The 27,705-nt window shown below is 34.7% G+C and overlaps 4 protein-coding genes across 4 annotated transcripts; 1 reads left to right on the forward strand and 3 right to left on the reverse strand.

The window, feature by feature from the left end:
- Positions 1-14,359: 14,359 nt before the first annotated feature.
- Positions 14,360-14,704, reverse strand: LOC130826690 (DNA-directed RNA polymerase II subunit 4-like). The gene has a single exon (XM_057692257.1). The coding sequence runs from the start codon at positions 14,702-14,704 to the stop codon at positions 14,360-14,362; it is 345 nt and encodes a 114-aa protein (XP_057548240.1).
- A 1,481-nt stretch (positions 14,705-16,185) lies between these two features.
- On the forward strand, positions 16,186-17,520 carry LOC130827716 (mitochondrial import receptor subunit TOM7-1-like). Its single transcript, XM_057693545.1, has 2 exons — positions 16,186-16,513; positions 17,160-17,520. Exon 2 carries the CDS (start codon positions 17,176-17,178, stop codon positions 17,374-17,376), a length of 201 nt encoding a protein of 66 aa, XP_057549528.1. The 5' UTR covers positions 16,186-16,513; positions 17,160-17,175; the 3' UTR covers positions 17,377-17,520.
- An 806-nt stretch (positions 17,521-18,326) lies between these two features.
- On the reverse strand, positions 18,327-23,304 carry LOC130827715 (U-box domain-containing protein 34-like). Its single transcript, XM_057693543.1, has 8 exons — positions 23,106-23,304; positions 22,139-22,522; positions 21,736-21,933; positions 21,200-21,313; positions 20,605-20,949; positions 19,742-20,503; positions 19,328-19,394; positions 18,327-18,808 (listed from the first exon to the last, which is right to left on the reverse strand). Exons 3-8 carry the CDS (start codon positions 21,805-21,807, stop codon positions 18,756-18,758), a joined length of 1,413 nt encoding a protein of 470 aa, XP_057549526.1. The 5' UTR covers positions 21,808-21,933; positions 22,139-22,522; positions 23,106-23,304; the 3' UTR covers positions 18,327-18,755.
- A 2,261-nt stretch (positions 23,305-25,565) lies between these two features.
- LOC130826691 (uncharacterized) lies at positions 25,566-27,300 on the reverse strand. Its single transcript, XM_057692258.1, has 4 exons — positions 27,263-27,300; positions 26,480-27,173; positions 26,062-26,410; positions 25,566-25,981 (listed from the first exon to the last, which is right to left on the reverse strand). The coding sequence occupies exons 1-4, from the start codon at positions 27,298-27,300 to the stop codon at positions 25,566-25,568; spliced, it is 1,497 nt and encodes a 498-aa protein (XP_057548241.1).
- Between the last annotated feature and the right edge of the window lie 405 nt (positions 27,301-27,705).

The raw sequence follows: 27,705 nt of genomic DNA on the forward strand, positions 1-27,705 counted from the left end.
AACATAGTTTAATCCATATTTCTTATCGCATTCGTAGTTTGTTAGAAAACAACCAACCACATATTTTTTTCTTCTTTTAGCAATATAATTAATCGAAATTAGTAAGTTTCTTGTCCTAGATTCCTTGTGTTTGACCCGCATTTACACGTACACCGTGTGCTTGCGGTTAAATAAAATTTGCACATCACAATCATTTAAAATGAGAGCATTAAAAATCACTGTAAGCAACTCATTAACTCTATGATCTATGTTCAAACTAATAGAACAAAAAACTCATCTCAGCAATAGCATAATCCTACACAATCATACTTAAACCAAGAGCTAACCAGCATTTCTTACTGAAAATGACAGCGCAACCCCAATTGTTAAAAACATAGAAATCACTCACAATTCATAAGAAAATCAGTATTTATAGAATATTACTAGTATAGATTAAAACAGCCATGTTTGGCAGACAACATTACAGGTTATAGGCTATGTTACTTGGACTCGGGTATTGATATCAGATATTGGTACGTGTCCAATTGTCGGATACGTCTAAATATCCAATTTTACGCCTAAAATGAAGTGTCTATGTGTCATACCAATGTCTGAACATCAAGGACTGGACACGGGTATGTGAAACAAAATGAAGAGTCCGAGTAACATAGGTTATAGATATTGAAGATGAACTAGGTGATAAATACCATCTACCATAACAATATACTAGTATATATTAGATGTTAATCTAGAAAAATCTATGTAAAAAATCTAAACAAGAAACTTGTACACTACAAAAAACTCTTGATTTAGCGATGGAAAAATGGCGACGGGAACAGTTGGTCGCCAATGGCGACGTCTAGGCGAGGGAAAAACGGGTCGCAAAGTGAAAAAGCAAGTTGGCGACGACTTAGCGAGGAACAAATCGGTCGCCAACAATAGAACGAGATGGCGACGGCCCACAGACGGTCGCCCTTTCGTCGCCATGTTAAACATTTAATTTTATTTTTTTTTTCAGAGACTGGCCGACGGGAAATATGGTCGCCATGGCGTCGCCTAGTTTCTATTTACTGTTTGCTTTTTAATTTGTAATAGGGCGACGGGAATGTTACGTAGCCCTTTGGTCGCCATTGCTCGCGATGTTAAACATTTAATTTTAATTTTTTTCCCAGGGACGGGGCGACGGGAAATCTGGTCGCCATTGCGTCGCCTAGTTTCTATTTATTGTTTGTTTTTCAATTTGTAATATGGCGACGGGAATGTTACGTAGCCCTTTGGTCGCCATATTTTTGAATTTGAATGGTTTTTTTGTTTATCGCTTTTTCATCGCCGTTTTGTCGCTATGTTTTTCTATAAATAACCCACTGATTGTTGTCCATCGTAGTATATTTTCGAAGCAAGCTTTGGAAGCTAAAAAATTTGTAGTATATTTTCGGAGCTTTGGAAACTAAAAAATTTGTAGTATATTTTCGAAGCTTTGAAAGCTAAAAAATTTGAAAAGGTTAGTGAGTTTTTTGTTTTTTTTTTATATGAGTTAATTTTATTTATTTTTATTATTTATATTTAGTTTCTATTGTCATTAATTTGATTATTTAATTTGTACATATTTTATTTTCTTTGTTATTTTCTTGAGTTTTTATATTTTTTATTATTTTATATTTTATTTTAATTGACATTAGTTTGCTTTAATAGTTTTTATTAGAATAATTATATTATTATTATCATATATATATTTTTATTGTCATTAACTTACTTTTTTGATAAGTTGAATGATTATGTTATTATATTATATTTAGGTGTTAAAAATGAGTTCTAGGCAAGAAAGAAGTTGGATGTACAACCGACGAAAAAATGGAAAGTTTAGTTTAAGATTTATGAGAGGGTTGGAAGAGTTTTTAGATTTTGCTAGTACACAAAGCATGAGTTCTGAGATTAGATGTCCTTGTAAAAAGTGTAAAAATTGTTGTTTTAAGGAAGTAGATGAAATAAGGGAACATCTAATGAGAAGGGGGTTTGTTGAAAATTACTATGAGTGGGAATATCATCAGAACACAGAGATAGGAACTACATCTGATGTTGCAGCGGAAGTCGGAGAGCAATCGTCATATGATCCAAATCCATACGCACAGATGGTGCATGATGCAGCAGCAAGTGTGTTTCCAGGCAATTACCATCACTTTTTTCCCTCACAGTATAATGTAGAGTCAGTAGATAATGAACCACCGGTACACGTTGACGAAAATCCAAACCCACAGTGTCAACAATTTTTTGAAATGTTAAATTCTGTAAATAGTCCTCTGTATGAAGGTTGTGAAAATCACACGAAGATGTCTATTATTGGTCGACTTACAAACCTGAAGACAGACCATCGTCTCACTGAGAGGTGTTACGACGATATTTGTGGTATTGTCAACGAAGTGTTACCAGAAGAGAATACGATGGTAAACAACTTCTACGAAACGAAAAAACAAATAGCTGCTCTTGGATTACCTGTTGAGAAGATAGATTGTTGTCCTAACGGATGTTTGATATATTGGGGGAATAATGCGAATGCAACTTGCTGTTACATTTGTGAAACTTCTAGATGGAGAAGAAACAGTAAGGGTGATAAAGTTTCGCGGAAACAATTTCATTATTTTCCCCTAGGGCCCAGATTACAAAGATTGTATGCTTCAGAGGCAACAGCTAAGCATATGAGGTGGCATGCAGAACACCGCACTAAGGATGGAGAGATGATACATCCGTCCGATGCTGAAGCGTGGTTGACATTTAACGACATTCATCCAGACTTTGCATTGGAGACTCGAAACGTGCGGCTTGGTCTGTGTACAGATGGTTTTAACCCATTTGGAAGTTCGGGTCAACAGTATTCATCGTGGCCTGTCATTTTAACACCATACAATCTTCCGCCATGGATGTGCATGAAGAAGCCGTATATGTTCTTGACCGTGATTGTCCCTGGGCCGAGTAATCCAAAGCACAACATTGACTTATATCTTCAACCTCTAATACGAGAGTTGAATATGTTGTGGGAGGAGGGTATTTGTACATATGATGTGTCAAGAAAGGAGAATTTTCAACTACGAGCAGCTTTAATGTGGACGATCAATGACTTTCCGGCTTATTCGATGTTGTCCGGGTGGAGTACTGCGGGCCGATATGCTTGCCCTTACTGCATGGATGATTCCCAAGCTTTCTACCTTACGCATAGCAAGAAGGTGTGTTGGTTTGACTGTCATAGAAGGTTTTTGGATAAAAGTCATCCGTATAGGAGAAATAGAACAAATTTCAGAGCAGGCATTGTTGAGAAGAGAGACCCACCTATCATTCGGACAGGATTTGAATTGCTTGATGAATTGGACCAGTTTGGTTTTTTGAAAGTCAATGAAGAAGATGCACCGGAGCATAATAAAGAGGTTAGTAAATACTCTGCTGGATGGAAGAAGAGGAGCATATTCTGGGATTTGCCATATTGGAAAACTAACACGATTCGCCATAATTTGGATGTTATGCACATAGAAAAAAATGTTTTTGATAACATTTTCAACACTTTGTTGTGTGTGCCAAGTAAAACAAAGGATCACATCAAGGGTAGACACGATCTGCGTGAACTTGGTATACGTTCAGAATTGCATCCTATAGGTACGTGTACACTCAAACATTTATATAATTAATAATTAATAATAATTCATGTAACATCTTATTTTGATTATATACAGGTACGTCTATTCCTAAAGCTTCCTATACATTAAATGAACAACAAATACGTGCCTTGCTTCAATGGTTGAAGAGTATTAGATTTCCCGATGGTTATGTCTCCAATATGGCAAGGAATATTGACATGGCCAAGCATCAATTGTTTGGCATGAAAAGTCACGATTGTCATGTTTTCATGCAACGTTTAATTCCAATTGCATTCAGAGAATTGCTACCGGTGAAGGTTTGGGAAGCGCTTACGGAGTTGAGCTTATATTTTAGAAGTTTGACTACCACAAAGCTATGTGTGGAGGATTTGAGGAAAATGGAAGCAGATATTCCGGTTATCATCTGCAAACTAGAGACTATCTTTCCGCCCACATTCTTTGATAGCATGGAACACCTTCCGATCCATTTGGCATATGAGGCTAGAATTGCTGGACCGGTCCAATACAGATGGATGTATCCATTTGAGAGGTATATAAATCATATGTAATTAATTTATTCATTATTCTACCAGTGAACTAATTTTTCCGTACAGGTACCTTAGACATTTGAAACTGAATGTCAGAAACAAAGCTCATGTTGAAGTGTCGATATGCAACGCATATTTAACCGAGGAAGCATCGCATTTTGTTTCCCATTATTTTGAGCCACATGTGCGATGCAGGGTCAGAGACCTTCCTAGGAACGACGATGGAAGTTACAACAATGTTGTAACTGGTGTATTCGCAATCTTCAGTCATCCAATAAGATTTATACCAATAACAGCAGTAATAATAATAATAATAATAATAATAATAATAATAATAATAAAAATAATAATAATACTAATAATGATAATACTAATAATAATAATAAAATTAATAATAATACCAACAGCAAAAACCAAAAGGACTAGTCAAATCACATCAGGCAGCGACCAACTGGCGATCAGAAATACGGTCGCTGCACTGTAAAAGTCAAATTGGTTAGTCATGTCACAGCAGCTAGCGACCAAATAGCGACGAAACCTCCCGTCGCCACAGCTTGCCTGACATTTTTTTTCCCTGCAGCACGCAAACATCTGAAAAGTAAAGCTGTGGAGTCTTGTCGCAGCAGTGGCGACGAGTCAGCGAGGAAATATTCCGTCGCTATGCTTGTTGGGTCTTGTCATCTGAAAAGCTGTGTCTTGTCATCCTGTGGGCGACGACCCGGCTACCGATGTTGTGGTCGCCCGTCTCACATTTCCAACATATATACTTCCTCTTTGCATGCATTTTCATGCATCTTAATACCTCAGTTTCCTCATTACCTTAAAACCTCCGTTTTCCTTTCCTCATTTTCTTCATACTTCCTTTCCTTTCCTTAATACCTCAGTTTTCATACTTAGCTTCTTCCTTCCTTCTTATTGTACTCAAAATGAGCAATAACGACCTTAATGACTGGGCTAGCAACTACTTAATGAACAATTTGTCGAATAGCAACGACAATAATGACGACAGTAATGAAGACGAGAATAATAATATTCAAGGGAGTAATGAAAATACTCCCTCTGATTCAGTCCAAAATATGGATGAGGATGAAGGAGACGATCCTCGTCCGAATCTTCCATGGCTACCCGTGATAAACAAGTAAATCTTTTAATTTTGTTATTATCATTAATATTTATTTAATATTAAAATTTCAATGTTTACTAATTTTCTTAATTATTGTAAGATTTAATCCGATATCCGGGAATACGATAGCCTCCAAAATAAGGGCTACCTTCAATCATAGGCAAGATGCCGAAGGTAGTACTTGGAAGGGTGTGACAAAACACACCAAAGATTTTTATTTTAATGAATTTAAGGTAAAATTATTATTTTGTTCATTATTTTTAGACTTTGTTATGTATAGATTATTTTAAGTAATTTATTTGACGACAATATTTATTTAATTAGAAACAATACAAATGGGATCCACGTCTCGAACATTTTGTTCGAAGGTCGTGGGAAGATAAAGCGGCAAGGCGCTATTCGGATATGCTTTTCAAATGGCGTAAGACATTGAAAAGCAAGCCCGAATTTAAACCTCCTTCCATCGATAATGAGACTTGGGCGCGATGGAAGGCGGATTGGGAACGCCCAGATAATAAAGCCGTTTCGGCTAGAAATTCCTCCAACCGCCGTGGAGGAAGAGACAAAGCAGAAGCCACTCATATAGGCGGCTCAATCCCGCACGCCAAAACAATGCGGGATTTGGTAAGTATTTTGTCAATTAAGTATTATTATATTTAATTTTTTTCTTATCTTTTTTTAGTTTTCAGTCGTTTTATTTTAATTATTTCAGGAACAATCACAAGGTCAAAGACCCACGCCCTACGAAATATTTACACGAACGCATGGGGTCTTTGAAAGTGACACAGGAGATTGTTCCCAATGGACAAATAGCAAGTCACAAAAAGTTAATGTAATAATTATTAAACTTGTATATTTATTTATTTTAGTATCAATTAATATTTAGTTTATTAGTAATTGATTTTTTTTTTACTGTAGGATGAATATCGTTCTTTGATGGAGGAGCATCCAACTCGCGACCCAAGTAAAGTTTGGTTGGATGCAATAAAAAACGTAGAAAGCGGGTCAAATAAAAAATACAAAAAAAAGAAAGAGGTTTTTGGGGTTGGTTCTGCCTCTCAGATTATTTATCCTCCCGAGCCAAAGGATATTCCATCTTCTCAGCCTGCACAACCTGATTATGACGCCATTATACAACAAAGGTTTGCGGACTTAGAAGCCCGACAAATGGAGTATAATAATCAATTATGGGAAGCGATTCGAAGAGGAAATGCTCAGATAGCCTATGAGAATCATCAAAGGATGACTGAAGCATTAGCACGAGAACAAGAACAATTTATGAAATTCCTTGAATCGCATTTCAATTTAAATCAACCACCTCCTCCACCTCCTCAATGAATGATTAAAAATATTTGTAATTTTTGTGACTTTGTAAATAAATTTTGGATTTATATATAATATTTTCAGTTTTTTCATTTTAATATTTTTGTTTTATGTGTTTATATTTTTATTTTATAATTATAAATAATATAAAATATATATAACTAATATATATAATAATATTAATTTTAATAATAATAATAATATTTATAACAGTAATATTATTAATATTAATAATAATAATAATAATAATAATATTAATAAAAATAATAATAATAATAATAATACTAATAATGATAATAATAATAATAATAATAATAATAAAAATAATAATAACACTAATAATAAAAATTAATTCCGCAATAATGAATGATCAGTGGCGACGGCCTTGGTGGTCGCCAGGTGGTCGCCAAGCGTTAAAGTCAATCAGATTAGACTTGTGAATGCACGCAGCAGTGGCGACGGCTTGCTGGTCGCCAGGTGGTCGCCAACGTCAGAGCTGCAATGGCGACAAATGTTTTCGTCGCCCGTTCGTCGCTACAGTATTGGATTTTGGGCGACGGAATTTTACGTCGCTTTGTTGTCGCCAATGAAACTGGCGAGGAAATGGCGACCATATTTATTTTAGCGACGAAGTAAATAGCGACGAACGCATATGCCGTCGCAAGCTCGTCGCCAAGGTCACTTTTTGACCATTTAGCTATGAAATGGCGAGGAAAATGTCTGTCGCCATTGTGATAGTTTTTTGTAGTGGTAGAACATGTTTCTAGAATATTGTTAGTAAAATCTTAGGAAAAATCTAGAATTAGCAACCTAGAATAATCTCAAGAATTATCTAGATATGAATATAATATGCTAGAAAGTGTATAACACTCTAAGCTTAGCTAGAATAGCCTAGAAACTAGGAGACTTACCAAGGCTATAAATAGCCACTTCTTGTACTTTGGAAATGCAAGTAATGCAAGCTATATTCACTTAACAATTCAAAAATATTGTCCAACTCATCTTTACTCCTCCCCTAACTTGCAACAATAACCCACTAACTTCTGCATATTAATTCTATCAGTATATGCACTGCACGCACCTCAAGCACATAAGTTGCATAATCATAATATTCCAAAGCATAGTTACCTCAAGCACATAAGTTGACTAATTATCCAGATGCACAACAGACATCATCAATTATAGAAAAAATCAGCGATTTAGCTTGTATAAAAAAAGAGATCATTGAGTTGATGAATAGCAGACCTTTTTACCAGACAACACCCCAATGGCATATTGTGCACCTTGAGTTGAGCAGACCTTTTTACCAGTCAAAACCTGGGAGCACGGCAAAAATTGTAGGTGATAAATCAGATATTTCTCCGATAAAAACTAGCTACAAAATAATGGTGAAGAACAATTGCTACTGCACTTTCGAAATCAGGAAATCAGGATGGATCACAACTGTTTTGCGGGGTTATTCGAAAATTTCAGAAGAAGAAAATTGCTGACGCTGCACATTCGAAGTTCCTGCGAAGAAACAAAAGACATTGTTATTCCTCTACTCGAGTATTCAAAGAAAGAAAGGAAAAACGCCATTGTTGTTTTTATTGAACTAGGGAAGAAGAAAGAGGAAAGAATTACAAGCGTAAGTTGATGTTCAATGCAAATTTCAGGCAAAATGGTTTTGCTGGTTTTTTTCGAAAATTTTAGAGGCAACAATGGAGGAAGAAGATGAATATTGAACTACTCCCCTTTTTATATCATCAATACTGATTTTAAAATTAAGGAATAATATATAATAAATTAAATTAATTATTACACATCGTTTAATCGTTTACACTTTACACTAATTCTTAAATAAAATCGTCTGGATTATATCTATTGAACTGACCTAATATATATTTTTTATTTTAAAATGATTAATGTTAAACTGATCGCTTATAATTTTAATATAATTAATTTTTATAGTGTTAGAATGATTACTTATAATCGTAAAACAATTAATTATGATTATAAAGTAATCAATTAAAGAAATGGGCTATTATATGGACCCGTCTCACGGTAAAATGGTATCATACAACACGAGTTGTAACGTTTAAGACTAGGTGGGCCTTTTTTTTTATTATTATTTCTTAGTCCAAAACTAACTGTATACTTTGACCCAAATCATATCTTATTCAATTTTTTCTAAGTTTGACCCAACTAAAATTTCTACAACTAACCTCTGAAAAATTAGCCCCTTTTACATGGAACTATCTCGCGGTAAAACGATCTCAAAATAAAAGCCTATAAGGTAAAAATTTTTATTATTAGGTTATTTTAACCCAAGTATGAGGGATGTCTCATAGTGATATCATCTTATACAAGAATTTGTACATAAAATTTGAAAAAAAAAAAAGTTTTTTTGTAAAACAAATTATCAAAATGAGTTTGAAAAACTTTTATTATAACACCTCGGCCCATGGGACTGCTGACGGTGATTACCCATGGAAATTGTAAACTGGCCTCACAAACCAACACTACTCCCCTTTTTATATGATCAATACTGATTTTAAAATAACGAATAATAAAATACACTAATTCTTAAATAAGACGCTATCACAGTGAAACCATCTTTATTGGACTGACCTAATATATATTTTTTGTCTTAAAGAGCTCACTTATAACGTTAAATGTTAAAGTGATTACTTATAATTTTAAAAAAATTATTTTTTTATAGTTTTAGAGTGATTATTTATAACCTTAAAACGATCACTTACGATCTTAAAGTAATTAATTAATGTAATGGGCTTATTATATAGGGTCCATCTCATGATGAGACGGTCTCATACAAAACGAGTTGTTAGTGTTATGATTTATGATATTTTTTTTTTGACTTTGACTTTTTAATCATTTATATAGTGTCAAAAACTATGATTTTGATTTGATATCTAAAATTCACACATATATTATTTGGTAAATCAAAAAATTAAGGGATATTATCAATACTACTCCTGTGTTATGGCACTTTATCAATGGTACCCATGTGTTTTTTTTAATTCCAATGGTACCCCCAAACTATCTTGCTAATTACAACCGTGACACTTTTCAACCTTTTTCCGTTAAGTTGCCGTTAAATCTCGAATTTGACCTAACCATGGTTAGTTTCTTCTTCTTCTCTTTTCCCTTTCCTCTTCCAACTCCTTCCATGGCCGCTTCAAATATTTCTGGTTCTCTTAAATCTTTCTCTCTTTGCTCTTCTTCATTTTCAGAAATTGATCTATCTCAAAACTCCATTTCCGAGTCTTTTCTTGATTTATCAAAGTTTTCAATAACGTGATGGAAGGTATAGGTATGGTGTTACTAATACCAACTTAGCCGAAGTATTCAATAACGTGATGAAGGGTGTACGTTTCTTGCCTATAACCACTCTTGTGGAGTTCACCTTCTATCATGTTAATGATTATTTTGTTAAAAGACGCGAGAACGCAAATGCATGGCTAATTGGGGGGAATAAGTACATTTCACACGTCACAAGAATTATCACCCGTAACACTGAGAAGGCAAACTACCATGAGATCGTCGCATTTGACTACAGATGAGGCCTTTTTCAAGTTAAGACTGGACGTGGTAATAGAGGATCTGCCAAGGGTGGTAAAATCGTTGGGACCCTTATTATTCTGCAGGTAATACTAACTTTACATGTTACCGCTTTAATTCTTGTATTAAATGTTTTTGTATTTTGTTTACTTACTTATTTCTGTAATTCATAGCTTTAGGCGTGGGAACACATTCTCATTGGTCAACCGATGAGGAGCGTGGGACGTGGTGCATTTGCGCCACCAATTCTTCCACCCCCACATGTGCCCTATGGATCGTGGTGGTCCTTTGAAAGACGTACAAGGACCCACACAGGATTGAGTGTGGGGTTCTACCGCGATCAACTCGATTTACTTCGAGCTGACCAGGTAAAAACTTCACTACAACTTGTCTTGTAACTATCACATTGCGTAATTTTTTAATTGCATTTTCACGTGTAGTTTTGATGGGACCCTTATCCCGCTGAGGTATACGCTGCATCGCCTCAGCACTCAGGCATATTGTCAGGGGCGTGGAGAGCATCTGTATCTCTGATTTGTTTCGACATAGTCGAAGTGCATCTCCCTGAGCGCGTACTGCGCCAATTTGGGATGGTACAGGGCATCCCGCCGCCATGTGACACAGAGGCGGAGCTCCATCACAGCTCACGCAAGGGTCGGGAGCCCAAGAATTGGCTCGAGAACAACATGCGCCATGTCGCTCGTTGGGAGCACAGGCTAGAGCTGCTGGCCCAAGGTGCGCCGATCGAGGCTGTAGGCGCACCTACTTTGGCGGATTACATGTCGTGGTTCCTCTCCATCACTCGTCGATGGATGACACCACGAGGTATCATCGCGGCAGCCCAGTACGCTCCCGCAGCACCAACGATGACACATTTTGTAAGTATTCTTGAACGCTGATTATTATCCATAGAACTTACACGTTATACATTTCATTAATACTTAAGTCTTAATGCAGGCACAGGGCATTGCATCTGTCATCAGCTCCACCCAAGAGGAGCCTGTACTGGAGATTGCCCAAGGCATACTCCTAGGGACGCAGTTTCAGCACTTCATTCCAGAAGTCACTGTGCCCGACAGCACTACGTACGAGTACGGGTCATCTCCTCATCATGCCGACGTTCATCTTGAGGACGTTGACTTAACGTGCCCCGACTACGGTGCCGGGTCCTCACAGGGTGCCACATCATCACAGTATCAATCATCTATTTGTCTCTTGAGATTAAATACCTCATCTTTAAGCTCTTGTTTTTCTTTTTCAAGCCGTATTATTAATTCTCTCTGCCAATTGGTACCCTCCGGAGAAATCCATCTAAAGTATGTCATCCTAATCATTCAACCAAGTAGAAAAGACAAGCAACAAAATCACGCCCAGGTTCAAAGTCGCTCCAATCTGTATTAATCTCAACTTCATAACCACAATCACAAAGCTCTTCAATAGAATGCTCATTCGACATCTACGGAACACATATGATATAGTAACGTAAGTAAACATTCAAAAATAATATTAACATTTATAAATTGAGAATAACACTAACATAATACCTTATGTTACCTTTAAAAACTGATTAACTAGTTAAAGAATGATGTAGATTGGATACAATGAAGTAGGGAAATGATGAATTATTTATTGAACATAATTACAACGGCTATTTTCAAGTTCGTAATGGCTATTTTTCAAATTAACAACGGCTAGTTTAATTCGTACAAAAAAGTCAATAAAAGTCAAACCAGTAAAGCTTTAAGTCGCTGTTACTAACAGCGACAACAAGGTTTGACCAGTCAAGCCTCAAGTCGCTGTTAGTAACAGCGACTTGAGGCTTGACTGGTCAAACGTTGTTGTCGCTGTTTAAGGCTGTACTAATTTTTTTTTTTTTTTTTGATTTCGCTGTTATTAAGAGGGACATTATACCGAGCCTAGGTATGGATGTACGGACGCTTATTTTGGGAATAAAGTTTTTACGAAGCTTGTTTTTGGAATAAAGCTGTTAAATAATTTTATTTTTTTCAAATTTTCATTGGACATCACCCCACATGACATCACGACCCATCTACACTAGCAGTCTTAAATAACCCTGAAAATGATACTTTTGTGTTCTCCATGTGGTCGCCTCGCGTGTGCGTACTTGCCGAATTCAAGTCTTAAAACGTTAATTTCAAGATTAAAAAGCTAAATCTAACACTTAAAACCCTACTTCAAGCTTCAATCTTCTTTCTCCAAAGATTTAATTTAAATTTTAAGCTATCAACTTTAACCCTTAAAATACTCATTCCACCACTTAAGATGTCCATTCTAAACTCTTAACACCCCGACTTCAACCCTTAATTTTATATTTTACTTACCTACTCAAGTGTAAAATATCCATTTTAAGACTTAGAATGTTCATTCTAATAGTTTAAAGTTTGTCAATTCAATATTTAAAATGCCTATTTTAAGGTATAAAATGTCCAATTCAAGCTTTAAAATAGCAACTTCAAAATTATGGGTTGGACATGTGAGTGGTCGCATATATGCGGCCGTCTCACAGGAGATTTGTTGTTTTGTGTTAGAGCTACGCTGGTGAAAGATTGTCTCTCAGTGAGACGACTTCAAAATAAGAAAGTCATATGATAATAATTGTATTATTGGGCTATTTAACACATGTATAATGCGCGACTCGCGGTGAGACCATCTCATATAAAAACTCATGAATGTCACAAATTTTCAAATGAACAGACTAACGGTGAGGTTGCCTTTATTGGATTGGTCCAATATACACTTTCAGTCTTAAATTGGATCACTTACAATTATAAACTGAACACTTACAATCGTAGATTAATCACTTTTTATAGCTTAAAGTGATCACTTACAACCTTAACGTGATCATTTATTTTAAAGTGATCAATTAGAAAAATAGGTTAATTGCATGGCTCGTCTCATGGTAAGATGGTATGAAAAAAACACCCATTAGACAGCTTAAGAGTTAAGAGTAGGGTTATTTCAACTACAAATACCAGGATCTTGCAATTTCACTGCTAAACCAGACAGCATGGAAAATTTACCTAATAGCAGCATAGCCTGCTAGCAGCCAACCCAGAAGAACGGATTGCAAGATTAAGCAAAACATCAATCTTGTTACAAGAATCAGACACAATTTTGTCACAATCAGTAGCACCAAGCATACACAGCAAATGATGCACATGGTGTACAAAAACCCAGCAGAATTGTACCAACCATGATGCACTCAGCAGAGCTCAATCAGCAAAAGGAGTACAAAAACCAGCCAGCAGCCCAAAAAAAAACAAACACAGCATCAGGAAAGAAGTTTCAGCACATCCGACGGGAGGCAAGAACGAAAAGAACAGGCTGCCAAACATCAGACACCCTGCACCATAGACAGAACGCCTCACAAGAGCAGCTACAACATAGACAGTCTAGTGGCGGATCCAGGGTTCAGAGTGCTACCTAGTGTATTTGGCCAAATTAGAATGAGAAAGAGGGAAATTAGAATGACAGATAATCATATTTAGCCAAAGGTAAGGTACTCACTCACAGACTACATAGTGTATTTGGGGACAAAACAACTATTTGGGAAAATAGAGGTAAACTAAAGAGTGCTACCTAGCTACTACATACCAAAGCCATTGTTGAAGCAATGAATATAGAGTGACTCAAGGGTAGTTTACTCTTCAAGATTTCACTGATATTTGATGCTCAGACTCATTGCACTCTTCCTGGGCTCAATCCCATCCATAAATATGCGTGGCTTCAATGAATTAAACACTACCAATAGGCAATAGCTATGAGATATCAGTATTGACTTCAAGGATTAAACTCAAATAACAATTTCTCCATTTTGTAGAAAAAGTTACATTTTGTGTATACTTTATTTCGACTTCAACATATATCAATTATTCAAGATAAAGAAACACATTAACATTAAGAAACACGTTAGCATAATTAATTATGGAATTTTAATATTAATTGCATAGGCTAGTATTAGCCATGCTATCTGAGTATACACAAAATGGATTAAGGGGTGATGACATGTTGTATAGAACTGAATAAAACAGTGGTGCTAATGGATTAAGGGGGGAAGCATAGGGGTCCTTTTCTTTCTTATTTTGCTCCTAATTTTCAGAATCTTCCCATTTCAAATTTTCCTTCGGATCTCTTTCTTTCTCTTTTTCGCTTTCTCACATGGAAATTTTTTTGTCTGGCCATTAAGCAAGATCAAGAGAAGGGACCATAGCAATAGCTTCTTCAACAGTTTCAAGGCAAATATTCCCAAGAACAGCAAGCTCAAATTCAGCTAATTGATGTCGGCTAAGAATTTCTCTAACTTGTCGCACAGCATCTGGATTTTTGTAACGACTGAATCGCTTCACGTACTGCAAAGATTTTTCGAAAACTTGAGGCATCTGATTTAAAGGATCTTCAGAAACCTGTTGAAGTTGCTCTAATCTGTGCTCTAAAATCATGGAAACTTCTCCATTCATTAAACATTTTGCTTTGATGAAATCTTCACCCAATTTAAGCTCTGCTGCGTTCTCTTCTTCTCCTGACATTGTTGCACTTGCTTGGTTCGTCTCTTCAGAAAATGCTGCAAATGATTTAAAAAAACATAGAAGTATAAATCAACAACTCCCAGAAAGTGATTTAAAAAAAAAAACAGATAAATGTGTTTTTAAAATCAACAACTATAGTTACCAGTTCAATGTACGAAGTTAATACTATTAATATATAGAAGTATTATGATTTTAAAAAAAAATTTTATTGTTATCAAATTGAAAATTTCACGATAAAAATGTTATAAATAATAATAATAATAATAATAATAATAATAATAATATTATTATTATTATTCTTATTCTTATTATTATTATTATTATTATTATTATTATTATTAGTATAATAATAATAATTATTATTACTCAACTTTTATAATTTAGGCTTTTTATGAATTTATTCACCATAATGAAGTCTCATATGATTTGCTCCCTAAAAAGAAAATTGAAAGAAATAAGCTAATTATTAAAAAATTTCTCAAAATAAGCTTTGAAAAATTATAATTTAAAAAATGAGCGTCTTTATGTAATAGCTGAGATTAGGTATGTTCGCTGTTACTAAAATAAACAAAAAAAAAAGTCAAAAAAGTCAAAATTCATTAGGTATGTTCGCTGTTACTAAAATAAACAAAAAAAAAAAAGTCAAAAAAGTCAAAATTCTTTGTTCGTTGTTTTTAACAGCGAACAAGAGGGAGACAATGTCATAGCGTTAGAAGGGACAAAAAAATTTAAAAACACTTTGGCGAACAAACTTTGTTTTAAATTTTTTGTCCTTCCTCACGGTATAATATTATCTCCCTTTTGTTCGCTATTAATTACTGCGAATAAAGAATTTTTTGACTATTTTTGACCTGATTTTTTTTTTCGCTGTTAATAACAACGAATGTACAGCTCGGATATAAACACATTTAATTTAGCATTTAAACTCTGCTTATTTTTGGGAATTGTTTTTTATAATAACCTTATTCTTTTCATTTTTTTCTCAAAAAAGGTTTGCATTAAAAGCCCAAAGAATACGGTCCACAAAAAGGAGGACCCTGTACCATCAAATATCCTGATTTATTTATCACAATTCACAAATATATAAAGCGTAAAAAATAAGTAAACGGGGGGTTTACCAGATTAGGTGTAACATCCCGAGATTATCTGACGTCATTAATTAATATTTTAATAACTTTTGGGGATTTTATAATTATATTAAATTATTTCTGAATTAATAAATTTCTTTCATATACGAATTTAAATGTGAACTTATATACATATATTAAAAATATAGTTACGATTTCTCAAACAGAGAGGTTCGAATCAAAATGATTTTTTTTTTATTAAAATATATGAGCCCACGAAGGCGAGTCTCTTAGTTGGGTCTCGCAAGGAAATGAATCGAGATAAAAATAAATAAATAAACCTAATAATAAACAAACATAATAATAATAATAATGATAATAGTAATAACAACATGGATAAAAACCCATAAAACCCTAAAGGCTCAAGGTTAGCCGTCACTCACATTCCCTCTTTTCTCTTCTCTCTTTCTCTCACTCCTCTCTCCCTCACGGTCCATCTGCAGTCCACAAGAACCACCGCAGCAGGCCGCCTAGCAGCAACAACCGGCTGCGTTTTCTCTTCCCCACGACAGCCACCAGCAGCCGGCCCAACTCCTCCCTCCAAGGGCAGCAGCTGCTGCATTTGCTTCTCCTGACAGCAGCAGCGGCTGTTTCGGCTTCCCTACCGTCACCGAGCTCCATCTTCGACACCATCACCACAAAAATTAACTATAGTTTCACCTCTTGTTCTAGTCCCACCATTGTAAGCCACTTTTTCTTCCATTGTTTTGATTTTCTTTTACTTTCTAATTGCAATTTTAATAAGTTTATGAGTTTGGTGTTGATTTTTGTATGATTGTCATTGAATCTTGTTATGGGCAAGAATTTGATTGATGATTTAATGTACTTATGAATTGGGTTTTTGAAATGTTAATGAAAAGTGTTGAACTTTGTATTTTATTTTCATTGAATCTTTTTATGGGTAAGAGTGTGTTTGATGAATTTAACATATTCATGACTTAGAGTTTGAAGTATGAATGAAAATAATGGTTGTGTGCTATTATGATGGTGTTTTAGTACATGAGTAATTTTATTTGTGTTGAATGTGGGAGTTTTGTTAGGCATAGTAGTCTTAATTGGCCTTGTTGAAGTAAAAGAAATTATTAATGTTGATCGCAAGTACTGTCGTTAGGTTATCGAAGTTATAATTAAATGATATTAGTAAGGCTATAAACATAGTGTCAACTTGTTGAGAATTATTAAAGTTACTTGTTATAATGTCTTGATTTTAGCTCAACCTTGGAGAATATAATAAATGATATTATTGCTATGCGATACCCTTTTAAGATTCGTTCTTGTCATCATATTAGCACTACACTTGACATAATCGTTATACAATCGGTGATCAGATCTCGAAGAGAAAAAATGGCGATAAGAGGAAAAGGGAGGAAAGTGCGCGAAGAAGAAGACGAATCGAAGATATACAAGAGTGTGAAAGAATGGACTAATTGGAGTCTGAAGAAAGGAAAAGTGATGGTTCACTTTGGTTTAATTCCTTTGATTATCTACATCGGCATGAATTCTGAGCCTAAGCCTTCTCTTTCTCAGCTTCTTTCTCCTTTTTAATCTTCATGTATCTTACTTTTAATTAATACAATAGTATTGTTCTTAGTGGAATCTTGTGATGTGATGTCGCCATGTCGGTTTCTTGATGTTAATGAATGGACGAATTTTATTGTTGATATCTAATTGTTGATGCTTGTGTTGATCTTTGGTAATTTTGATTATTATGTTTTGGTTGAATCTTTACCAATCTCTGTGTTGTTCATTGATAGTAGAGTATTGTTCAGGTTTCCAAATACTCTGCGGATCTTTCTGTATTCTGATTTGATTTAATTTGATGGAGTTTCTGGATTAGATTGTAATTTGAAAACACCAACCTTTATGTATTTCATAAAACAAAGTTGTACATTCAAATCATAAAGCCTATTTTTCTTCCTCTATGGCATCAGATGCTGAAATGGTTAGGGTTTGGTTGAAACTATTCTAATTTATGTGTTGTTCTTCCATAGTACGGTGTCGTTTAAATGTGCTCAAATAATCATACATTGAAATGTGGTAGACTATAGATTAGAGGGAAAAAATGAATTTAAATCCTGGCAAAGCATCTTTTGGAATCATCTTAGTAGTGACCGACTCCACAAATCCTCCATAATGGCCTACTCTTCTTAGCAGGATCTGGCAGGCTGTTCCTTCCCCCATATTGCAAAAATGGATGTTTTGTTATAATCAAAACTGCTACGCATGCAACAAGTCCTTCACAAATTTATCCTTACTCCGCCCTAAAAATGTTCAAACGGCGCTGATTGCAGCTCTCCATTTAAGGAACCCATATTTACTTGTGAGTCATGACCCTAAATTTTGAAGTTTAAATATAAAATTACTTCTACAAAGTTGTGGTGGATCACTTTGTAATAGATGTTGATAAATAATGTGCAAGAATCCCAAAAAGCAATACTTTTTATCTTTGACGAATTATGCAAATACACATTTCTTGTTCCGTTACCACTGCTGAATTTAAAATCAAACGTAATAATCTTAATGAGACGGGTCTTCCATAATAAATATCATCATCATATGATATCCTTATATCAGTTTTATGGTATTGTACATAGTACATGATAGAAATGTTAACATCTTAATAACTAACCTACATCATTTATCCCTAAACCTTGTTACATGTTCAAATTTCGGCCCATCACTTGGAAGCTATAATAAGTTCTCTAATAACCCACGAGCTCATATGCTATTGTTTTTGAGGTAAAAAGTTATGTTTAGGTCTTCCCTATTTTTCTTTTTGATTTTGTTGAATCTATGTTTTGTGTATCTTTACCACATGCAAAAATTCAGAGGCTCTTAAGTTGGACTCTTCAAGTGCTTCATCAGTAGACCAAATTTGATTACGGGTTGTGCGAAATTATTTGGGTAAGTTGACTATGTGGCCTTCAGAAGTTGCACGTTACTCCAGCTCTTTGATTTGCGTCATTTGATGAAAACACTGCAACAAAACAAGATTATATTATTAAGTTTTGTTTTGGATTTTTTAATTTTTGTTGAGGATGTGAAAGAATCTATTTAAATAAAAGTTTAAGTTTATAGTTGAAGATCCAATATAAATTATAGTATGATTATGCATTCACTCAAGATAGTCCTTTGCGACAAAAGTGTAAATGCATGCAACACAAGTCTTAAGGCTATGGGAATTGATCCCGTGGCCTCTGCTTCTAATACCATGTCAATAAACAAACTAAACTAAATACTTAAATTGATAGTTGAATTAATAATATATATTATATATTCTACCAAAGGATGGGTCTAAACCCGTAACTAGCATATGTTAAACCCGATCAGCTTAGCAAGCTAGGCTTAGTCCCTTCTCCCATAATTGCAAATGACAAAATCAAAACTGAACTTAAGAAGTTAAGATTACAAGACATAATTTTACCAATTACACCAACCTTTGATGTTAATAACTCTTAAGTATATGTAAAAATAGTGTAATTATTTGATTTTCTACCTCTTGGTGATGGTGAGGATGACAGAGTCTTTGAGCTCCCTGGAGCTGAAAAGTTGGAATCACTCACCTACAAAATAAATTTTGATTTCTTGTAAGAACAATTGTAAACATCATAATCATAGGGATAAAAATTCAAACACTTTACTAACAACATGCCCTCGCACACGAGAATACTTTAGATTAGAAGTGTGGATTCATAAACCCTCTCATACCTTGCTTTTAATATTCCACTTGAAACGAGAGGTAAATGAGATTCGAACCCTTGATCTCTTGTCATGTTGACTTCTGAAGAATCCAACTCAATCAAAAGCTTAAGCTCTTGGTTGAGTTGGTTTCTTGGTAGATTTTAAAAATGTAGGATATGAATATCAAATCATAAGCTAATTACAAAGGAAAAAACTTCTAGCAACTGACCTGTGACATAGATGTCTGACTGTGATTAGCAGAAGAATAAGCTGTTCCAGCAAAAAACACAAAAGGCTGTGATCTTTCATCAGCAAAGTCTCTCAATTTTTCGAGCTCAGGCAACACATCATTCCCAAGTTCTGGTCGATCTTTACGTCTCAACTCAGCGCAACGTATAGCTATCTTAGCCATTACTAAGGCTTGTTCCATAGGCCAATCAAGCACTGATATATCCAAAATGTCAGCAAATTTATCTTTCTCAATAGAATCTTCAACTTGGTGAGCCAAACCCATCGGTTGTTTGGCAGTTAACAATTGTAAAAGCACAATCCCAAATGAATAAACATCAGACTTAACACCAAGCATACCAGTTTGTTGATACTCTGGATCAATATAACAGAAAGTCCCTGCAGCTGATGTTATACAATATTGTGTTATATGATCTGCAACTGAAGGTGGAACAAGCTTAGCTAATCCAACATCACCAATCTTAGCTACGAAATATCTGTTGAGAAGTATATTCCCGGGTTTAAGGTCTCGATGAACTAACAGTTCGGGTTTTGTTTGATGCAGGAAGTTCAGCCCTGTTGCGATATCAGCTGCAATTCGGAACCTAACTTGCCAAGAAAGAGGTGGGGTTTTTCCTCGACTAAATAAACAATCATCTAAACTACCGTTGGCCATGTATTCGTAAACTATGCACCCGTATTCTGGGCATGCACCTAGAAGTAGAACCATGTTGGGATGCCTGATGCAACTTAATACTTCTACCTGCAATAAGTTAAAGAAAATTTGATGGTCTACATTTGGATTTCAAATAATCATTTTAGTAGGTACTCTTACTCTGCTTATATTATAAATAATCTTAGTACCTCTTGTTGGAACTGCGTTCTACCTTGAGCGGCATCTGGACGTAGAACTTTAACTGCAACTCTTGTATGATCAAGGTAACACTTAAACACAGGTCCATATCCTCCTTCTCCTATTTTCAGAGATTTAGAGAACCTATCTGTAGCTGTTTCAATCTCTTCAATGGAGTACTTCCTGTACATACCACCATGGGATGGTGCGTACTCTGACTTTGCTTCGTTTTTTTTCCTTGCTTCTTCCTGATCCGCTTTCTGTCTCTCTGCTAGCACCATTGCTATTTCATCAGGACTTGCTGTTTCATCCAGTTTCTTGTCCTCTTCTAGTCTCCTTCTGTGAAGCTCCATTGCCTAAAACAATCAAATAGAAGCAATGTCGATTATAATTGTACTACATGACCTCACATGAGATCTCTTTGGTCTAGAACTGTTGAGGCAACATGCCCTCTTCATACACGGTTCTAAACATTCCACTTAAAATAAGAGTTGGATAAGATTTAAACCCGTGACCATTCTGTCACATTAACTTCTGTAACTATGTTAAATAACCAACTCAACCAAAAGTTTAAGCTGATAATTGGGGTGTAAGTGTGAAATATACTTGTTGTCTTTCTCTTTCTTTAGAAACAACTGCTTCTTTGCAGGCTTCACTGTACATCTCCATTGTTTGCCGTAGCTCTAGCCTAAGCCTTCTGATCTCAGCTTCTGTGTCTTCCTGTTTTCATTTAAAAGGACCTCGTGTTATTTTATATCTTCGTTACAAGAGTTACAGAAAACTAGTGTATAGTATAATCAAGATACGTAAAACTAGATATACCGATAAAGTATATAACATATCATGGGACTTCAACTTAAGCTGATGATTGTAGCTCTAGGATATGGTATATGCTTCATCAAGACCTTCATACGAGAACCCTTTAGACTAAAAGTGCGTATGTAACACATGGTTGTACCGTTATAGTAAGTTAGATACTTAATCAGTTACATAAGGTATTGACCACATCAGTAATCTTTGCTAGCAGTTTCTTGGAGTCTAATTTCTACCATTGATCGTATTTTCATTGGTTGTCGTAATGTTCACAAGCTTTAAGAGACGGAAGAAGTATATGATAGCAATTGTAATCATATGATACTTACACTGTGCGCTGAAGAAGCTGAAGTGAGTCCACTTTCTTGTGACATAAATGAAAATTCGGGTCTACCATGCATCTTTTGTCCAAAACGAACTGACCCAAAACTGTGATCTGAACTGGTCGAAAGTCTTGGGGTGTCATTTTCTTATTGTTTGCATTGAATTTCTTATTGTTTCATTATTGTTCATCGACCTTGCTTCCGCTGTCGCACAACATATATCCCATAGACGTCATATATCATTTAAGACTTGATCAAAATAATGATGTCAAAATGATGTTGACAATGTATCTAGTCTTAACAAAAGATGATGCAATGGTTAATCAACTTAAAACTGATATGATTCCAATCAAGTACCAAATAAACAAAGCCCAACAAGATACTCGAGTTATAGGGAAAGAAGTCTTACCAAGGGGGTATAAGGTTTGGTGCGCATGTCGGGAAAACTACGAGACCTATCTTGGTAAGGCCCCATGGAACCATTTTCTATATCATCCATCATGATGGAATGGGTTGAATTCAACCTCCTGGCCACTGGGAATGGGCTGAACTCGCCAGTTTGGGGGAACTCACCCCCTGAACTTGGTCTCTGTATTTTGTAATGCTGTTCTTCACACGTCACACCCCCAAGATCCTGACTGAAATTCTGGTACTGGAGGAAATCACCTCATTCAGATACAAAGCTCCAACAGGAATCACTTACCCTCAAATTGTCTCCTTTCTTCTGACTTAAGTGCAGGTATTCTCAATTTCAAACAAGACCTCTCTCTTTTTTTATCTAATACTGACTCCTCTGTACAAATGAATACACTCCAATAAATTATAAGATGCCAAATCCAAATCACGCACAAAATCAGCATTACTCTTTTTTATTAAAAAAAAAAAAAAAAAAAAAAAAAAAAAAAAAAAACAATAATCAGCTATTCTATATGATCCATTTACAAAATTCAAATTCCCTTATACTTTAACAAAACTTAATGGATAGATATTCTTCATTCTCATTTCTAAAGAATATAATCGGATTAAAAAGAATTAGAACTATTATATAAAAAAACTATTATATAAAAAAACTATTAATTCTCAACACATACTATCGCAACACTCACACAGAAACCTATAATCAGTACTCCGAGCAATAATTCCTAGCAACCAAAAAGCCCTAAAAATTCGAATCAGCACAAAGAAACCAGAAGAAAAACAAAAATGATCTCAAACTAAAAGCATACAATAAAAAATAAAATCCAAATTAAAAAAACATACATTCGTAAATACATTTCGATCAACGATCAAACAAGTCAGCTAAAACAAATCAACAAAAGAGATCAGGACAAAAATCGCCAGACTTGAAATAGAAAGAAATGAAAATGAATGCTTACAATTACTATAGAATGAAATGCGAGGTAAGATCGTAGACTATTGAGCGAGCTTGTGAGATAGTAATGGCGTTAGCGTCACTTCTGCAACTACTGGTGAACGGGAGAGGGAGAGGACGAGGAGAGAATTTTGATTTCTGTCTTCTGAGTATAATTTTGTCTTTTCTAATATTTTTGTTTCAAAGTCGTTTGCAGTTTACTTCCTGCCGTATTAATCTGTTTTCTATCGTCTACAGTCCAATAATTAAGTACCAAAAAAAAAAGTTTTGATAAATATACTTGATAGCGGATAGCTCTAGTTGATTAAAATAAAATTGATTTTACTAATTATTTTTACTACCTAATTTTAAAAATGTTGTTAGTAGTAGTTTGTTCATAAATAATAAATTTATAATAAGAATTTATTTCAACATCTAATTTGTTGTATTAAAATAAACTAAAATTGTTTAATAAACTATTTAATCGAATTAATAACCTCAAAATCAAATTGTAAATGGTGCATTTCAACTCACCATAGGACTAACAACTTTTTTTCATACATACTTCGCAATATATATTATGTTGTACTTAAAATTATTGTACATTAAGTCAATAATTTTTCTTTTAAAGATTTTCACTTTTGCAGAGATTTCATTATTAAAGAAATTAAGTAAGTTTCACGTTTAAATTTCTTCTAGTGCAAAGATGTAAGTGATGCAAAAATGAAAGCTTTCATAGATCAATGAAACGAAAACCCAAGATGAACATCATGTGTAGGACAAAACTTCATCACTCATTCATCATCTAATTCTTGAGATAATTTTAAATAAGTTTCAAATATTAAGTTATAAATTGAAGTCACAGCCATTATATTCTCTTAATATTTTTTTTTTTTGGATTATAGAGTTAATCGAGTAAAAAAAAAAGACTAAATAAAAATCGAATGTAACATCTTATATAAGAAAATAAATATTTACTCTTTATATGAAACAAAATTTAATTCCTCTTATAAAGTTAATATATTATTGCTACTTTTTTCAATTACGAAGAGAAGAATTACTACTCTCTTATTCAACCATAACTTTGTGGAACTCGAAGGTGAGATGCAAGTTGAAGATGTTGTACTACAAGCAATTAAGATGAAAGTGGAGTAAATGCGAGAATTCAAGGCCTCTATAAAAACAATAAATAGATATTTTAATATAGATAAAATTATTTTATACATAAATTAAAATTATTTTCTTTAATGTAGATAAAATTACAAATAATTTTATCAAGATTAATAATAAGATATCCTAATGTATTACAAATATTTGAGTTCAACTATCACATAAATACAAAATCAATAATTTCTTTTAAAAAAATAGAAAATATACGCAACAATAACTTTCTTTTATATGTATCAATTAACCCTTTTTCGATAAATAAAATAGACCTCTTATAAAAAAATATAATTACTAATCTGTGTAAAATTGTGGATTGATATACTTGTTTCATCTTTTAATACTAATATTTCACTAGAATATTAGTTTTTTAAGAGAAATACTGCAATCAGTAAAATGTAGAATTAATTTTGTAAAAATTATTATAAATTATATGGAGGTAATGACTACAAAAAAAATTTAATATTCATGATAATTCATCATACTTTTTTTTTAAATAATAATTCATGATACTTAATAACATAAAAATAGCCATAATGTAAAGAAAAAAAAAAAAAAACTTACTCGCATGATTGACCAAAAATAGATTTAAAGGGTGCTGCAATAATGCCTCCAATTACAGAACCAGCATCATTTATGAATTTGCTTGTGGAAGACCCCATTTTATTTTCTTCATAATCACTTTCACATCACACTCCTTAAATTACATTTCATACCTTTTTTTAATTTAATAATTTCCTTTTTAAAATTCTAAAAGCAATTTCCCGTTATATTTTGGATGGGAAATTATTTTGGATGGCAGAAATTTCCCGTTATAATATTTTTAAAATCCTGGTAGAAAATAGAAAATTTAAGATTTATCCTCTCTCAAATAAGCAAGACTTTGAGATATAAAAAATTAATAAGATGATAAGCAACCATTAAAACACTTTTTTCAAAAAATATTATAAACTTACGATTTACATACCATTTTTTTAAAAATATAGCCGTTGGAATTGTGATAAACAAAAGAAGTGTCATACAAATCAAGTAGTTAACATTTTGTTCAAAAACAACTTGACACTAAACACTGTTCACCAAAAAATGACACTAAAAAATGCTAAGTAGCAGTCTTTCTCTTCCCCCTTGTGTTGCCTTGCTGTGAAGGGGAAGCTGTATGTTCTGCTTTCTTTGATGATGCCTTTTTTGTCTTGCATGTCACTGCATTGTGGCCTAGTTCTTTGCATAGGCTGTATTTGTTATTCTTGTGCCTCTTTCCTTTTTTTGCTTCATGAGTAGCTCTTCTCCTTTGCTTAGGTGGTCTGCTAGCATTTCTTTTCCCTTAGGGTGGTGCAATTTCTAGCACATCAAGTGAAGGCCAGTGAGTTGGATCAGCCATGAGGTGGATGTGGTCTCCATAAGTGAGTTTGTATGCAGCCCCCTTGTAAAAAGGTGAAACAAAGTCCCCAAGATCAAGTCTCTGGTTGTAAATGACCCTGAGACTATACTTGCAAGGGATCCCTGAACCTTGCCATTTTCCACATCCACAAGTCATATTTTCAAGGGTGACAGGGAACTTGACATGGCCATCCTTCACCTCAAACTCTCCACCATCAGCTACAGTGACAAGGTAGAACCTAGACTCATCAGTCCTAGTCGCCAGCACCCCTTTTGCATGCTCTGTCAGCTCATTAGGTTCCATGCCTACTGCTTTATCGAACCTGGAACCCATCCTTTTCAAGCACCAATTCCTGACAGCTTAATTATTCAAAAAAAAAAAACACAGTAAGCAACAACAATCTTGCATTTAAATGAGCAAAACAGGGGCACAAATTAACCTTCCAATAATGTCAATACAGGTATATCCCTGTTGGCCTTTGTTATTGCATTGAATGACTCTACGAAGTTTGTTGTGTTATGATCACAACAAACTGTCCTGTCAAACATGTGCACACTCCACTGCTCTTCTACATTTTTTAGATAGTCATATGCTGTTGCATCAAACTCTTTTATCTTGGACATAGCTTTTCCAAAAACGTACACATTGTAGGCATTTGCAGCAATCCAAAACAGCTTATGAAATGCTGCCCCACTCCATCCTGCAGTCTTGCAATTTGAGTACAAATGCTGGCAGCATATTCTCCTGGTAGCTCTTGGGAACACCTCAAACAATGCTGATTCAACCCCCTAAAAAAAACCAGACTAAGTTAATAAACAGCTTCATAATCTCAAGTTAAAGACAAAGAAGAAACTTACCCTCATCCTGTCACTGATAAAAGTCCAGTCATCCTTCTGAGATCCATACTGAGCAAATAGGCACCTCAAGTTTCTGAAAAAATAAGTCCAGGAATCTATGCTCTTTGTGTCAATAATCCCATAGGCTAACACAAAGATCTCATTATTCCCATCTATTGCAACTTCAGTGAGCATAATCCCTTTGTAATACCCACTTAAATGTGCACCATCTATTCCTATGATAAGTCTACAACCACCTAAGAATCCTTTCACTTGAGCTGCAAAAGATATGAAACAGGCTTTGAATTGCAAACTGTCAATCCATGTAACCAGAGCATAAGACCCAAGATTTGTGGACTTTATCATTTTAGCATACTTTGGAAGAGCTGGATAGGACTCAGCAAACCCACCATGTAATTGCTCCCTTGCTAAACTCTTCACTTTGTATAACAATCTCAACTTCACATGGATCTTGTACCTTTCCATGCACAGCCTCTGCAATGAAACAACTGGGACATCTAGGTTTGCCTCTAAGTCTTGTAACAGTTGTCTGCATAGCCATGCTGAAAAGACCATAGGATTCTCTTCTAGCCTCCCACAAGTTGCATGCTCTGCTTCTAGCTTCTTTATGGTCCAACTGACTTTGTCTCTTAGAACTGAAGCATGAATCCTCCAAGTGCAATCCCTCATCAAACACCTTGCTATGTACCTCTTACTGTCAACATGGTCAACTGATATGCAGTAATCTCTGAATACATCTAGAAACTATTTTTTGGTTTCAAAAATCAACCACTCCTCAAGAACAATGGATCCAAATGGTAAGTGAGACCAGATTTTACCATTTTTGTACATTTTGTCTAACACATGAGACTCATCTAAGTAATCCTCAAAGGTCTTCTCATGTATATTATCACGAACATCTTCTTCTTCACAATGTACTCATCCTCACTGTCCAACTCCATATCAGAATCAGCCTCATCATCAGAAGCTTCATAATCACTATCTTCACTATCATCAGAAGGCCAAGCATCAGACTTAACATCAATTTCTTCAACCACCAATTTTTTTTTGCTCCTAGTGTTGATTTGCCTCCCTGCTGCAGTTTTCTTGCCAGCATCAAGGCTAAACTTAACAGCAGTGCTTCTAGGCACCCTCCACTCTTTGGGTTTAAGCCTGGTTTGTTCTTTGGGCTGGATTGGTTGCCTAGGCTGTTGTTGGGTTGACTGTGCAGGGGGTATTTTCTTCTT

The sequence above is a fragment of the Amaranthus tricolor genome, chromosome 11, assembly GCF_026212465.1.
Source record: "Amaranthus tricolor cultivar Red isolate AtriRed21 chromosome 11, ASM2621246v1, whole genome shotgun sequence".
In the NCBI taxonomy this organism is placed as follows: Eukaryota; Viridiplantae; Streptophyta; class Magnoliopsida; order Caryophyllales; family Amaranthaceae; genus Amaranthus; species Amaranthus tricolor.

Excerpts from the sequence above, each read along its gene's own strand:
- LOC130827716 (XM_057693545.1), top strand. The coding sequence starts at position 17,176 with ATGGCGATAAGAGGAAAAGGGAGGAAAGTGCGCGAAGAAGAAGACGAA.
- LOC130827715 (XM_057693543.1), bottom strand. The coding sequence starts at position 21,807 with ATGCATGGTAGACCCGAATTTTCATTTATGTCACAAGAAAGTGGACTC. Across the intron at positions 20,504-20,604 it reads GAACGCAGTTCCAACAAGAG|GTAGAAGTATTAAGTTGCAT; the intron begins GTACTAAGATTA and ends AACTTATTGCAG. Across the intron at positions 19,395-19,741 it reads GTCAGACATCTATGTCACAG|GTGAGTGATTCCAACTTTTC; the intron begins GTCAGTTGCTAG and ends TTTATTTTGTAG.
- LOC130826690 (XM_057692257.1), bottom strand. The coding sequence starts at position 14,704 with ATGTCAGGAGAAGAAGAGAACGCAGCAGAGCTTAAATTGGGTGAAGAT.
- LOC130826691 (XM_057692258.1), bottom strand. The coding sequence starts at position 27,300 with ATGGTAAAATCTGGTCTCACTTACCATTTGGATCCATT. Across the intron at positions 27,174-27,262 it reads ACTTACCATTTGGATCCATT|TAAGAGGTACATAGCAAGGT; the intron begins GTTCTTGAGGAG and ends CCATGTTGACAG. Across the intron at positions 25,982-26,061 it reads TGTATTGACATTATTGGAAG|CTGTCAGGAATTGGTGCTTG; the intron begins GTTAATTTGTGC and ends TGAATAATTAAG.